At 41.7% G+C, this 12035-nt stretch overlaps 1 protein-coding gene across 2 annotated transcripts in view; it reads left to right on the forward strand.

Annotated features, from left to right (window-relative positions):
• Slc25a26 (solute carrier family 25 member 26) overlaps window positions 1–12035 on the forward strand; it is a 105350-nt gene that overhangs the window by 5757 nt on the left and 87558 nt on the right. The window contains exons 2-3 of one of the 2 annotated variants that reach the window (XM_031382673.1): window positions 2810–2966; window positions 6337–6446. In XM_031382673.1, the coding sequence (XP_031238533.1) occupies window positions 2810–2966; window positions 6337–6446 (267 nt within the window). The remainder of the gene's footprint in view (window positions 1–2809; window positions 2967–6336; window positions 6447–12035) is intronic. The other variant, XM_031382675.1, reaches the window with a different exon arrangement.

The raw sequence follows: 12035 nt of genomic DNA on the forward strand, positions 1-12035 counted from the left end.
AAAAAAAAAAAAAAAAAGCCATTATTGCAGATTTAGTACTCAGTAGTTCAAAAGACAAAATAGAGCATTTGATTTGATTAGGCCATAAGTTAAATTGTTGAGAGAGATACTATTGGACTATAGTACTATAAGTACTATTGGACAACCTATATATTGTATGCCATCTACCTATTTCTATATAGAAGTTTAAAATTAATTCTCTCTGTGTAGTTGAGGCTGGTCTTGAATCCCAGGTCTGCCTGACACAACCTCTTCAGTGCTGGGATTACACTGCTGGAATATCAGGGTACTCTCTTTTACTTTTTATTTAGTTTCACTTTTTATTAAGATTGAAAGACCTAAGATGTAATTATATTACTTCCTTCCTTTGTCTGCTCTTCCCTTCCCATACCCCTCCCCCATCAAAATGATGGCCTCTTTTGACTATTATTGTTCCATACAAATGCATAAATATATAAATACAACCTGCCAAGTCCCTTTGTGGCTGTGTGTGTTTGATTTCAGGGCTGACCACTTTCTATTGAATAACCAATTGTGGGACTCATCTCTGGGAGAGCTATTTCTCCTCTTTCAGTAGGCATTAGTTGCCTATAGTTTTTTTTTTTTTCTGTGGGTGGGGCCCCTTCAGAGATTTCACATCTGTGTTATCATGTCTGTTGATATATCATTGTTCTGATTTTGTTTAGGCAGCCCTATTGTTGAGGTATCTTGGGTGTAGCTTCCCTGTCATTTCTAGAAGACACAGTCTCACCACAGACGTCCTCGTCCTCTGGCTCTTACACTCTCTCTGCCTCCTCCACAATGTTCTCTGAGCCTTAGGTGCTGGAGTCTTGTTGTAGATATATCAGTTGGGGCCAGGCTTCCCATAACACATTGATTTCTGCATATGACCTGTAGTTTTCAGTAACGACCGCCATTTGGTATGGAGAGAAATTTCCTGTGAATATAAGGATCTATTTTAGAATACAGATAGGAGTTACACTGACCTAATGAAGTGAGGTAGAAGGTTCTGTTGGAGGTAGTAGGCTCTGTTCTAAGATTCATTACTAGCCCCAGGTCATTGGTTAGGTTTCTAGTACCAAGTATGATGTTCTTCCTGTTGAATGGTGTCTTAAGCCCAACCTGATGGGAGCTGGTTACCACCAAGATTCGAGTACCACTCCTGCACTTTTTGGGCTAGCTTGCCCTGGTAGTCATTGTTCAAATTTATTGCTGCCATAGCTGGATAGGACTATTGATTGCTTCCTTCCCTTGGCAGCTTGCATAGCACTTTCTGATACTAAGGTTTGGGAAAAAAGGTAGATCGTTGGTAGGAGGCTTACAGGTTATGTCCAGATCAGATCTTCAGAGTCCTGGCCTATATTGTTTTCGGAGTCACTCTACTCTGACCAGATGAAGATTTCTCATGCCTCATACTACATGTGCAGGGAGGAGTCAATTCAAGTGGACACCTTCATTAAACACACACACACACACACACACACACACACTCACACACACACTCACAATTATTATATGTACTGTGTATGATTTTAGGTAAATACACATGACTAATATGACTTCTTGATGTTTTATGAAATGCCATTGGTGTTATTCATCTCTTCTCTCTTCCTTTTTCACTCTGTATTGACCCTCTCCTCCCTAAAGCAGAGTCTCCCTTCCCGCTTTTGCTATTTCCCTCTTTGTATCACCTGAATCCTGCTCTCCTTTCTCTAGCCCCCTTCCATGGGCCCTTTTTACTTTCCTGGTTTCTCAAGTTACTCCAGATTATACACTTACTGACGATTCTGAGGTAGAGGTGCAGCTGAGCAAACATGTGGCATTTGTCTTTCTCAGTTTGGGACACCTTACTTATTCTAATCTTTCCTGGTTCCATCCATTTACCTGAAATTTTAATTTATTTTTAATTTATTTCTTTATTTTAACAGCTGAATAGTATTCTGTTGTGTACATATGTCCGTCACACTTGAAAGGTGGAGGAAGAAGGTTCAGGAGCTCAGGATCTTCTTGATTATGAAACAAGTTCAAGTCTAATTTGGTCTACAGGAAACCTTGCCTCAAAAGAGAGGGAGGAAGGGAGGTAGGAGGGAGACATGAAGCTCACTGCTCAGCTAGCATAACTGAGTTCATAAGCTTTAGGTTTAGTGAGATCCTATCTCAAAAATAAAGGTAAAAAGCAACCAAGGAAAGATGCCTGATGTCCACCTCTGGTCTCCACACAAGCACAAGAACAGTACAGATACCAAGTAAAACAAAGCAACCAAAATAAACTAAAAAAGGCTATTCATAGTTGCTTGAATATGCCTATGGCACCTTGGAAAGACACAACACGAAACCAATAAAAGGAACTACTTGAATATTTAGTATGCTTTGTACTTTTTACCTTTCTTTTTCTTTTTTAAAAAATAATGGCTCTAACCAGTTGTTGAATTACAAGAGTAAATTAAGAGTGAGCTTTAATTTTGTTTAAAAAATTAATTCACTAAAATTCACCTAAAAGTCAGGACATGTTCGTACAAAAAACATACAAGTTACAAATTAGTACACCTGATAAGCATCTTATTTTCTTATAAAAATGCAAGTCCTTTGAGAATTGCAAATAAATTCGTGGACTGGAAGATGTGAGACGTTTGTTTAAAGACGTCCTCAGTGGTGAGGACATAGCTCAGTAGTGGAGTACTTGCTTAGCCTGGGCGGATGGCCACAGCTCTGACCTAGCATGGGAGAAAAAGAAGACAAGACTCCTTTGCCTGTCCCTGCATGGCTGAGAGCTCACTTTTCTCTTGTCTCTTCCCTACCTTTTGCTCAGGCTGGAGGGGTAGCAGGCGCCTCTGTGGACTTGATATTATTTCCTTTGGATACTATTAAGACAAGGCTGCAGAGTCCCCAGGGATTTAACAAGGCTGGTGGATTTCGTGGAATATACGCTGGTGTCCCCTCTGCAGCTGTTGGATCCTTCCCTAACGGTAAGGGCGTTGATGTTCACAGTGCTCAGAGCCCAAGGTAATGGTCTCAGAATAGTGTGACTATTTTAATTCATAGGATTAATTAAGTCTTACAACTGGTTTTCTGAATCTAATTTATTTTTTGTTCTTTGATTATATTTAAATAGAATGCACAGTGTTGTAGATTCCATTCTAGAACCCAGGATGTTTATACTAACCTCCCCTCCAAAAAAAAAAAAACCCAAAAAACCAAATCAAACCAAAAAAAGGAATGTAAAGGATAATTTTTTAAAAATGATTTTGCTATTATAGCCCCCAGTTAGAATTTTTAAAACGTTGCCTTTTCAGCATGATTCCTTAGTGCGATGGTTCTTATCTCGTGACACACCAGAAATCTTTTTTTGTTTTGTTTTGTTTTGTATTTTTGTTTTTCGAGACAGGGTTTCTCTGTGTAGCCCTGGCTGCCCTGGAACTTACTCTGTAGACCAGGCTGGCCTTGAACTCAGAAATCCACCTGCCTCTGCCTCCCAAGGGCTGGGATTAAAGGCCTGCGCCACCACCGCCCGGCATTGGGCAGCTTTATAAAGGAGTGTTGCAAGCATCCCAGGGGACCCAGTGTGAACCTGGTTGATGATCACTGCTGTGGGATGAGAGCAGGTGAGATCGAGAGGCATTGCTCACCTTACATCTTAGATGAGGCACATGCTGTTTTTTCCTGGATACTCTGTAGCCAATATCTGTTGTTTGGGCTTTAAAGTCGTATCCTGACTTTCGGTGCTCTCCTTTGGTAATTAGGGTGATTTATTTTTATTTAATTTACTTCGGAGCATACCTTATTTTCAGTTACTTACCTGACTTTTATTGTTTCCCAGTGGATGCTTTATTTTCTTTTGGATTGAATCCAGGACCTTGCACATGCAGAGCAGGTAGTGTTCTCTTGGGCGGTCCCCACCTCCCATCTCCCAGTCTCTGAAGGATAAAGTAAACTAAGCCAACTAACAAAAATGTTACACAGCATGCATCCAAAAAATCATGGCTCTAGCTTCTTAAATGCTGGGGTTCATTGTCCCTTTTTCCAGATAATGCATGAGTATGCTAACCTGATACGTAAGTGCCTAGTCCTTGAGCATAGCCTTCACATAAAGAAAGATTTGTAGTGCAAAGAGAAAATGGTCTCCCAGCCGCTTGTTGTCAGGTCACTTTCTTCCCTAGCCCCTAGGAGTCACCCTTGGGTTTACCTTGATTCTCTCTGTGTGGTAATCCCTTGAATATTAGCTAATGAGCTGTTGTTGAACCCCGGCTCTGTATAATGCACATTTCTAAGTATGGGCAAAAGTATAAGGTTATCCCAAATAGAATGACCCAATCAACAAGGAGCTTAATGCCACCGATGCCCATGGTCGACCTGCAGAGACTGTGGCTAGTCTTAGCTTTGTCCTGGACACCGATGCTTTAAACTGAACCTCAAGGTGATCCTCCTCTGTAGGTCCTCTGTTTGAGGACCTTTCAGCCGGAGAGCTACAAAGGCGTCTGCTCTGTGCTCATAGTTTTCATAGTCACCAGTTCTTGGGCTTTTGTGGTTCTTTAGATCCCCCTCTCTCATGTATTGCAGCAAGGATTCAGGCAGGTGTGACCTCACTGGTGGTTATGTGGGACATGTGCTCTTATGCACATAGGACTGTTTTACATTCTCCAGGGTGTTTACATGCAGAATAAGATTTTTGAATGTACAACACACACACACACACACACACACACACACACACACACACACACACACACACACACACACCAGCATGCATATATGTGTTTGTGTGTCTGTCTGTCTCTGGGAAGGTTATATTTAGACTTCTTGTCTTTTATACCATAAAGTTCAGGAGAAGTCCAAGCACAGCCATTTTGAAATGGAGATTTCTATAAATTTTGGATGAGTTAAGCTTTCCTTTGTAGAAACATTGTTCTTTTGTCATTGGTCAAAGCTCTGTCTAGTCTGAGTGCAGAACCCACTGTAACTGTTGATGGCTGTGGGCATTTTTGAGAACAGAGCCAGCACAGGTGAAGGATTGAGAAGGGGTGGGGGACCTCTTAAAAAGACCAGTTCCCTTTCAGAAAAAAAGCATAACAGAGGAAGCACCAGTCTGGGGTTTTGATCGTGTGGGGGTGTGGGTCTTGGCTAGCCCCCCTCCTCTCTCTGCTTTGCTCAGAGCTTCTCCTAGCACTGCACTGTGCCATCATTTCCAACTAGTAGAGCCTTTTTGGATGCTACCTATTTGGTAGGGGCCAGAACTTATATTTCTACATCACAAACGTAGCTATAAATGACAAGCTTGAGGCTGATGGTGGAATCTAGGGGCCTTTAGCTTCCTCCTGTGTCCTGGAGTGGGGCAGGGTTTAGGGAATTTATGCAACTGCAGAACACACAGCTGAGTGCAGTAGAGACCTTATAGCTGGATGTGTAGTAAATGGGCTGAAGTGGGGAAAGCTGTGTGAGGAACCACAAGGGAATAGACGGGCTACTTACCGAATTTGTATTTGTAATTACTCATGTGAGCAGCTGGTGGGCCCTTTACCCACTGGGTGACTTTGTTGGGAATGGTTTTTACTGCTAGATTGTTTTCCTGGGTGTTTAGTGCTCTCACAATCCTTCAGAAGAGGACTTTGTTGACCCTTTAGCCTTCATGCCTTATTTTTTATGGAAGAGGTAAACAAAACAAAACAAAACTCTTGATTGATAGTATACAGAAAGTTTTAAAGCCTCATGTGCAGTTCTGATAACTTTATAGCAAGAAAGGTAGTTTTCTATTGATTGCCCCCTGCCACCCTTCCTTCCAAGATAGGGTCTCACTGTGTAACCTTGGCTAGCCTAGAAAATTTGCTATGTAGACCACACTGGCTTCAAACTAACCGAGAGCAGCCTGCCCCTGCCTCCAGTGTGCTGGGATTAAAGGTGTGTGCCGGCAAGCCTGGGACTGACCTCCACTTTTAAATGAAGTAGTTGATGTTTGTAAAGAGGAAGTAGTGAAAAGTACTGTGGTTATTTTGCATAATCAGCAGTAAACATTGTAGAACTTTTACCTAAGGTATGTGTCTTAACCTTCTTCCAACTCAGTGCAGCTGCTTGTTTTTATGACTGTGTAATGGTACTTTGAGTCTGTGAAGCCCACAGTCCGTTCTCAGAAGTTTGCTAGGAAATTGTAAGTCCCTTGTCAGTGAAGTGTGGTGGTGCCAGGCTACCGGTTAAGTGCACCTTGGATCGGGTCAGGTATCAGGGAAAAGGCATGCACTTACCATTTCTTATCTCATAATTTAATGAGTATGGCCCCAGCTTTTGAGAGACAATCCTTAGTAGGTGAGATATTTAGTTATTCTTACGAAGACTTTTGCGTTTCAGCTGCTGTGTTTTTCCTCACCTATGAGTACGTGAAGTCTTTGCTGCACACTGACTCTACTTCACACTTCAGACCCGTGAAGCACATGCTGGCTGCCTCTACAGGAGAAGTGGTGAGCAATAGGCTACATGTATACAGTATCTCAGAAACGTAAATTATGCCTGTGTTTGTTGGTACAGATAATTGTTTCATTTTTAAAATTTAAATTTCTTTTAGCTGGTAGATAACCAATATATAAAAATCTAAAAATTGTATGTATCTTTTAAACCAATGCTTTAAAACATATACATTGTATAATGTTATTTATGCTGTTTTATTTTGGTGCTGTGGTTCAAATTCAGAGCTTTTTAAATGCTAGACAAACTCTTTATCACTGTGTCAGGTTCAACTGTGTAATGCTTATATCAGAATACACATATTTATCTCCTCAAAATGTATTATTTATGGTGAATTTTATTTAATTAAATACATCAACCCCCCCTTTTTTTTAAAAAAGATTTTATTATTATATGTAAGTACAATGTAGCTGTCTTCCGACACACCAGAAGAGGAGGGCGTCAGATCTCATTACAGATGGTTGTGAGCCACCATGTGGTTGCTGGGATTTGAACTCAGGACCTCTGGAAGAGCAGTCAGTGCTCTTACCCACTGAGCCACCTCTCCAGCCCATTAAACCCCTTTTGAGTCAGGGTTTTACCATGTAAACTTGGTAATTGGCCTTGAACTTGTGATCCCTCTGCCTCAGTCTCCTGAATACAAAAACTGAAGATATGTTAAGCCACACCAGGCTTTAACAGTTCTTTTTATGTGGATGCTGCAGTTAGGTGTATTTTCTTACATACATATTTTATAGTTTTAACTTTAATACTTGGATCTTTCCTACATTATGAGTTGAGTTTTGTGTATGGTTTGGGCTTGTGGCCTAACTTTATTCTTTTTTAAGTCTATTTTTAGTGTGTGTGTGCATTTGAATGCTGGTGCCACCATATGCATATGGAGGGTCAGAGGCTTCTGAGGGAAGATCAAATATAGGTAGCCAAGCTGTGTCACGTGATGTGATGGCTAGCTAATCTTGATTGTCAACTTGATGTGGCTAGGAAGAACCTCAGTTGAGGAATTGCCTCCTTCAGATTGGCCTGATGCAGGAGGGCCCAGCCTATTGCAAGACAGACTATCCTTAGGAAGTTGGCCTGGGCAGTATTAGAAATGTAGCTGAATGTGAGCCTGGGAGCAGGCCAGTAAGTAGTGTTTCCTTATGGCCTCTGTTTCAGTTCCTGCTTCCAAGTTCCTGCCTTAGCTGCTCTTAATGATGGGCTATCTGTAAGAAGAAATAAGCGCTTTCTTGCCCCTTTCAGTTGGTTTGGTTTAGTGTATTATTACAACAGAAAACAAACTAGAACACAGCAAGCATTATTACCTGCTGAGCCATCTCACTTTATTCTTTGGCATATAAGTACCCCGTTTTCTACTGTCTTTACTGGTGTCCTCTACACTGAGTGGCCCTGGCATTCTTGTCAATAGGCAGTTGACCGTAAGCATGAGATTTATTTCTGGGTTCTGAGTTCTGGCCCACTGTTACTGTGTGTCCTTGCATGTGCACTACACGGTTTGTAGCCTTGTAGTAAGTCTGGAAATCATTGACAGTTTTCTTTTCTAGCTTTTTCATCATTGTTTTGACTGCTATAGGGCTCCTTCCCCTTCTCCTTCCCTTCCCTTCCCTTCCCTTCCCTTCCCTTCCCTTCCCCTTCCCTTCCCCTTCCCTCCTTCACTTTTTCCTCTTCCTCCTCTTCTTCCTCCTCCTTCTTCTTCCTCTTTCTTCTCTTCCTCTTCCTCCTCCTCCTCCTCCTTCTCTTCTTCCTTCCTCCTCCTCCTCTTCTTCTTCTTCTCCTTTTTTTTTTTTGAGATGGAGACTGGTTATCCTGGAACTGAAGTATGTAGACCAGGCTGGCCTCAAACTACTTCCATGTGCTGGGTCTAAAGGCATTCATACCTGGCAGATTCCTTTCCTTTATTGTGTGTGCATGTGTAGGTGTGTGCAGGCACTTGTGTATATAGAAGTCAAAAGAGGGCTTCAGAGCTGGCTTACTATGTGCTGCTGGGATCTTACCCCTGGTCTTTCTGATTGTACATCAAATACTCTTAACCACTGAGCCATCTCTTCAGCCCTCATATGTCTGTGAAAATTTCAGAATCAACTTGTACATTTCTGCCAGAAATTAGAGAGGTATTACATTGGATTCAGTAAATTAGTTTGGGGAGTTTTGTCATTTTAACAATTTATTAATTTAAAATCAGTCCACATTTAATTTAAAAACTCCTTCTAACCCTTTGTTCTAGGCTTAAACCAATTTTGATTATGTTTTGACAGTAGACTTCATTCTACACAGTTAATTTTGAATATTTTAAGGGATGAAAAATGGTGTGTGAAGGTTTAAGTGCCTTTAGGGATGTAAAGATTTTGTTTTTATGATAGCTGTTGCCTATTTTATTTATTTATCATTATTATTTTATTCCTGTGTTTATGTGTAGGTGCCTGGATGTTTTGTAAGTGTTGGCAAGTAAGGGCATATCTGGAAACCATAGCTTCACCTAGGTCTTGGTCCTTGAGCTGCTCATTGTTTTTGAGACAGAGTCTCTCACTGGGACCTGGGGCTTTGCTAGGCTAGGCTGACTGGCCCTCGAAATCCAGAGATCTAGATGTCTCCTCTGGAACACAGGATATGACATTTTACATGGGTGCTGGGGGTCAAATCCAGTTCCTCGTGTTTGTGAGGCAAGTATTTCACTGAATGATTTGTCTCCCCAGTTCTTGCTCTGTTATTTAACTCCTCACCCCAGCATGCATCCAGAGTCTTGCATGTAGCACCCTACCACTAAGCTACACCCCTAGCCTTGCCATCATTTTGTAATTACATGTTGCATCGATCAGCTTCAGTATAGTTTCATAAGTTGTGTGTTTGGCTTATATTTTCTAATATGTTGTTGAAAGGAAGCAGCAAAGTAGAAGCTAGCCATTCGTTTCATCTCACCCGCAACCTTGTTGCCTGAAAACTAGACTTCCTTCAGGTGCCACACTCCCCTGAGCTTACTGAGAGAATTTATAGAGATGATTGTTAGTTACTGCTGTGTTGCTATGACTAGCATATTACTATGATTAATCTGGAAGGAGGAAAAGTTTATTTTGGCTCATGGTTTTAGAAAGGTTCCATTCATCATGGTGTTGAAGGAATGGCAGGACTGCTCATGTGATGGTGGCAGGAGCCTGTGGCCACTAAATAGCAGAGAACAAGGTGGGCAAAGCCAAGAGCAGAGGCCAGAGGCAACCTTTACAGCCCACACTTGGTAGTTCACTGTCACTAGTGGGCCCCACTGCTTCAAGGTACCATAGCTTCCCTGAATTATGCTACCAACTGGGGATCACATAGCAGAATAAAGTAGAGCAAATGACAGCTTTGCATTTTTTATATTAGTGCTACATTTCTTCATTTGTAGAAATTGCTATATGCTCTGATGCCTCTTATATCTGAAATTATCATTTTTTTTTTATCAATTAGAGCTTTTAAGTATAATTTTCTTGTGCAGATTGTTGGACGTGAGCTGGAGGTTAGGCCTTAGAATTGAGAACCAAGCCTCCATAAGAGCAAGGACACACTGCCGGGTGGTGGTGGCGCACGCCTTTAATCCTAGCACTTGGGAGGCAGAGGCAGGCGGATTTCTGAGTTCTGAGTTCGAGGCCAGCCTGGTCTACTGAGTGAGTTCCAGGGCTACACAGAGAAACCCTGTCTCGAAAAACCAAAAAAAAAAAAAAAAAAAAAAAAAAAAAAAAAAAAAAAAAAAACAAAAGAGTAAGGACACAGTTCTGGACATGTGTAGTGATTGCTTCTCTTAGGGTTGCTTGACTCCTTAGGTAGCAAGACCTTATCTCATTACCTGTCTATCATTTCCATGACCCCCAGAGGCGCTCAGGAGGAGAATGGATCAGCAGTGAGTGCATATATTGAATGCTTGGGGCATGAAACGAAACATTTCTCTGTGTTGACTTTTGGTTGATTTAAAACTTTTTTGGAGAGTGTGGCTGGAGAGATGGCTCAGTGGTCAAGCATATATTCTGCTCTTCCCAAGGACCTGAGTTGGATTCCCAGAACCCACATGAGGCTCAGAGCCACCTGTAACTTCAGTTATAAGGATCTGACACCTTTGCCCTCTGTGGCACCTTCTACAAAAACCCCCACACAGAGACACACAGATACATAATTAAAAATAATTTTAAAAATCGGCAGTAAAACTTATTTTGTTAAAAAGTTTTCCACATTTTGGAGGAGATAGATGCCCTCCAGGCCCCATCTTTCCTGAGAGCTGTTTGCTAGTTGCTGGGGAGTGAGAGTCACCCTTTGTTGAGGATGTGCAGTGGCAGTTTTCCTTATCCTGGTGGGTGGTCCCATCCCCATGCATATGTGGGTAGCACTAACTGGACCAGAAGTTAGGAGGATGGCATGTTGAGGAGAATGTGGGAACTAAAGGGAAGAGATGAGCCTCAGGGTGGTTATGATCATATATCATACATGTTTGAACTTCTCAAGAACAAATACAAATTTTTAAAAGCTTTCCAAATTCTAAGGTTTATGGAAGTATTCTGATATGCTAATAGTCTAGGAACTTAATTCAGAACTCCCCTGCAGTTCAGGGTGAGTTTGTCAACCTGTTTACTGAGTGTATGTGTATGTGCTACCTCCTTCCCAGTATAGTGTCTTTGTTCCCATTTCATAGACCACAAACTTTGGGTTTCGGTTTCGTGTAAATGTGCTAAACCTAAGAGAAAGCAACACGTGGACATAGGGGAAATGCAAGTTCATATGTAAAATAAAAGGGTGGGAAACTCAGGGTGAGCAGTCAGAGGTACCCAGCATGGGTTATGGGTTACAAGCAAGTGTTTGTGCGCCATTCCCAGGCAGCGACTTTGCTTCAATCCAGGCTTGTTATGCTGCACACGGATTCCTTAGAAACAATGCTTTAGTTTGTTGGTATTGAAGAGATCCACAGTTTCCTTGTTGTAGCGACAATAAAGGCAACTTGGAAAGAAAAGAGCACTGCCAAAGTGAGCATTCCCTCTAGCTATGGAGGCTTGATTAAATGTTAATGATGGATCAATATGGCTGTAATCACAACCTTCTGCCTTCTGCTTGTAATTTGGAATACAGAGAAATCGATCAAATAAGATTTAATATGTAACCACAGCAAGAAGAATCCCATTTGTGTCATTTTTTGTTAGGAAGTTTGCTGCACCAAATCTCTAAATCCCTACCTCAATTATTTCCCAGCCTAGCTTTCATCACACACAGAACAAGCCCTGTGAAAAGCAGAATCCTGATGAGGTTCAAGGTGCAGCAGCTTTCCCTTAGTAGTGTGGACGCCATGACCCAGCAGTGGCGACGCTCTTTAACGGCTTTCAGATTTTACTTTTCTTGAATCTTATACTTCTCGGAGTTTGGTTTATGTTACTTTAAGAAATGGGGAACATTAAAAATTCTTTGCATCCAAAAGCCCCACATGAATGAAGTGCATGCACAGTGATATGGAGGAGCCCCAGTGTGAATGGAGTGTATACACAGTGACATAGAGGTGCCCCAGTGTGAATGAAGAGCATGCACAGTGACATGGAGGTGCCCCACTGTGAATGAAGTGTATGCACAGTGACATGGAG

Source organism: Mastomys coucha, unplaced genomic scaffold, assembly GCF_008632895.1.
Source record: "Mastomys coucha isolate ucsf_1 unplaced genomic scaffold, UCSF_Mcou_1 pScaffold20, whole genome shotgun sequence".
Classification (NCBI taxonomy): Eukaryota; Metazoa; Chordata; class Mammalia; order Rodentia; family Muridae; genus Mastomys; species Mastomys coucha.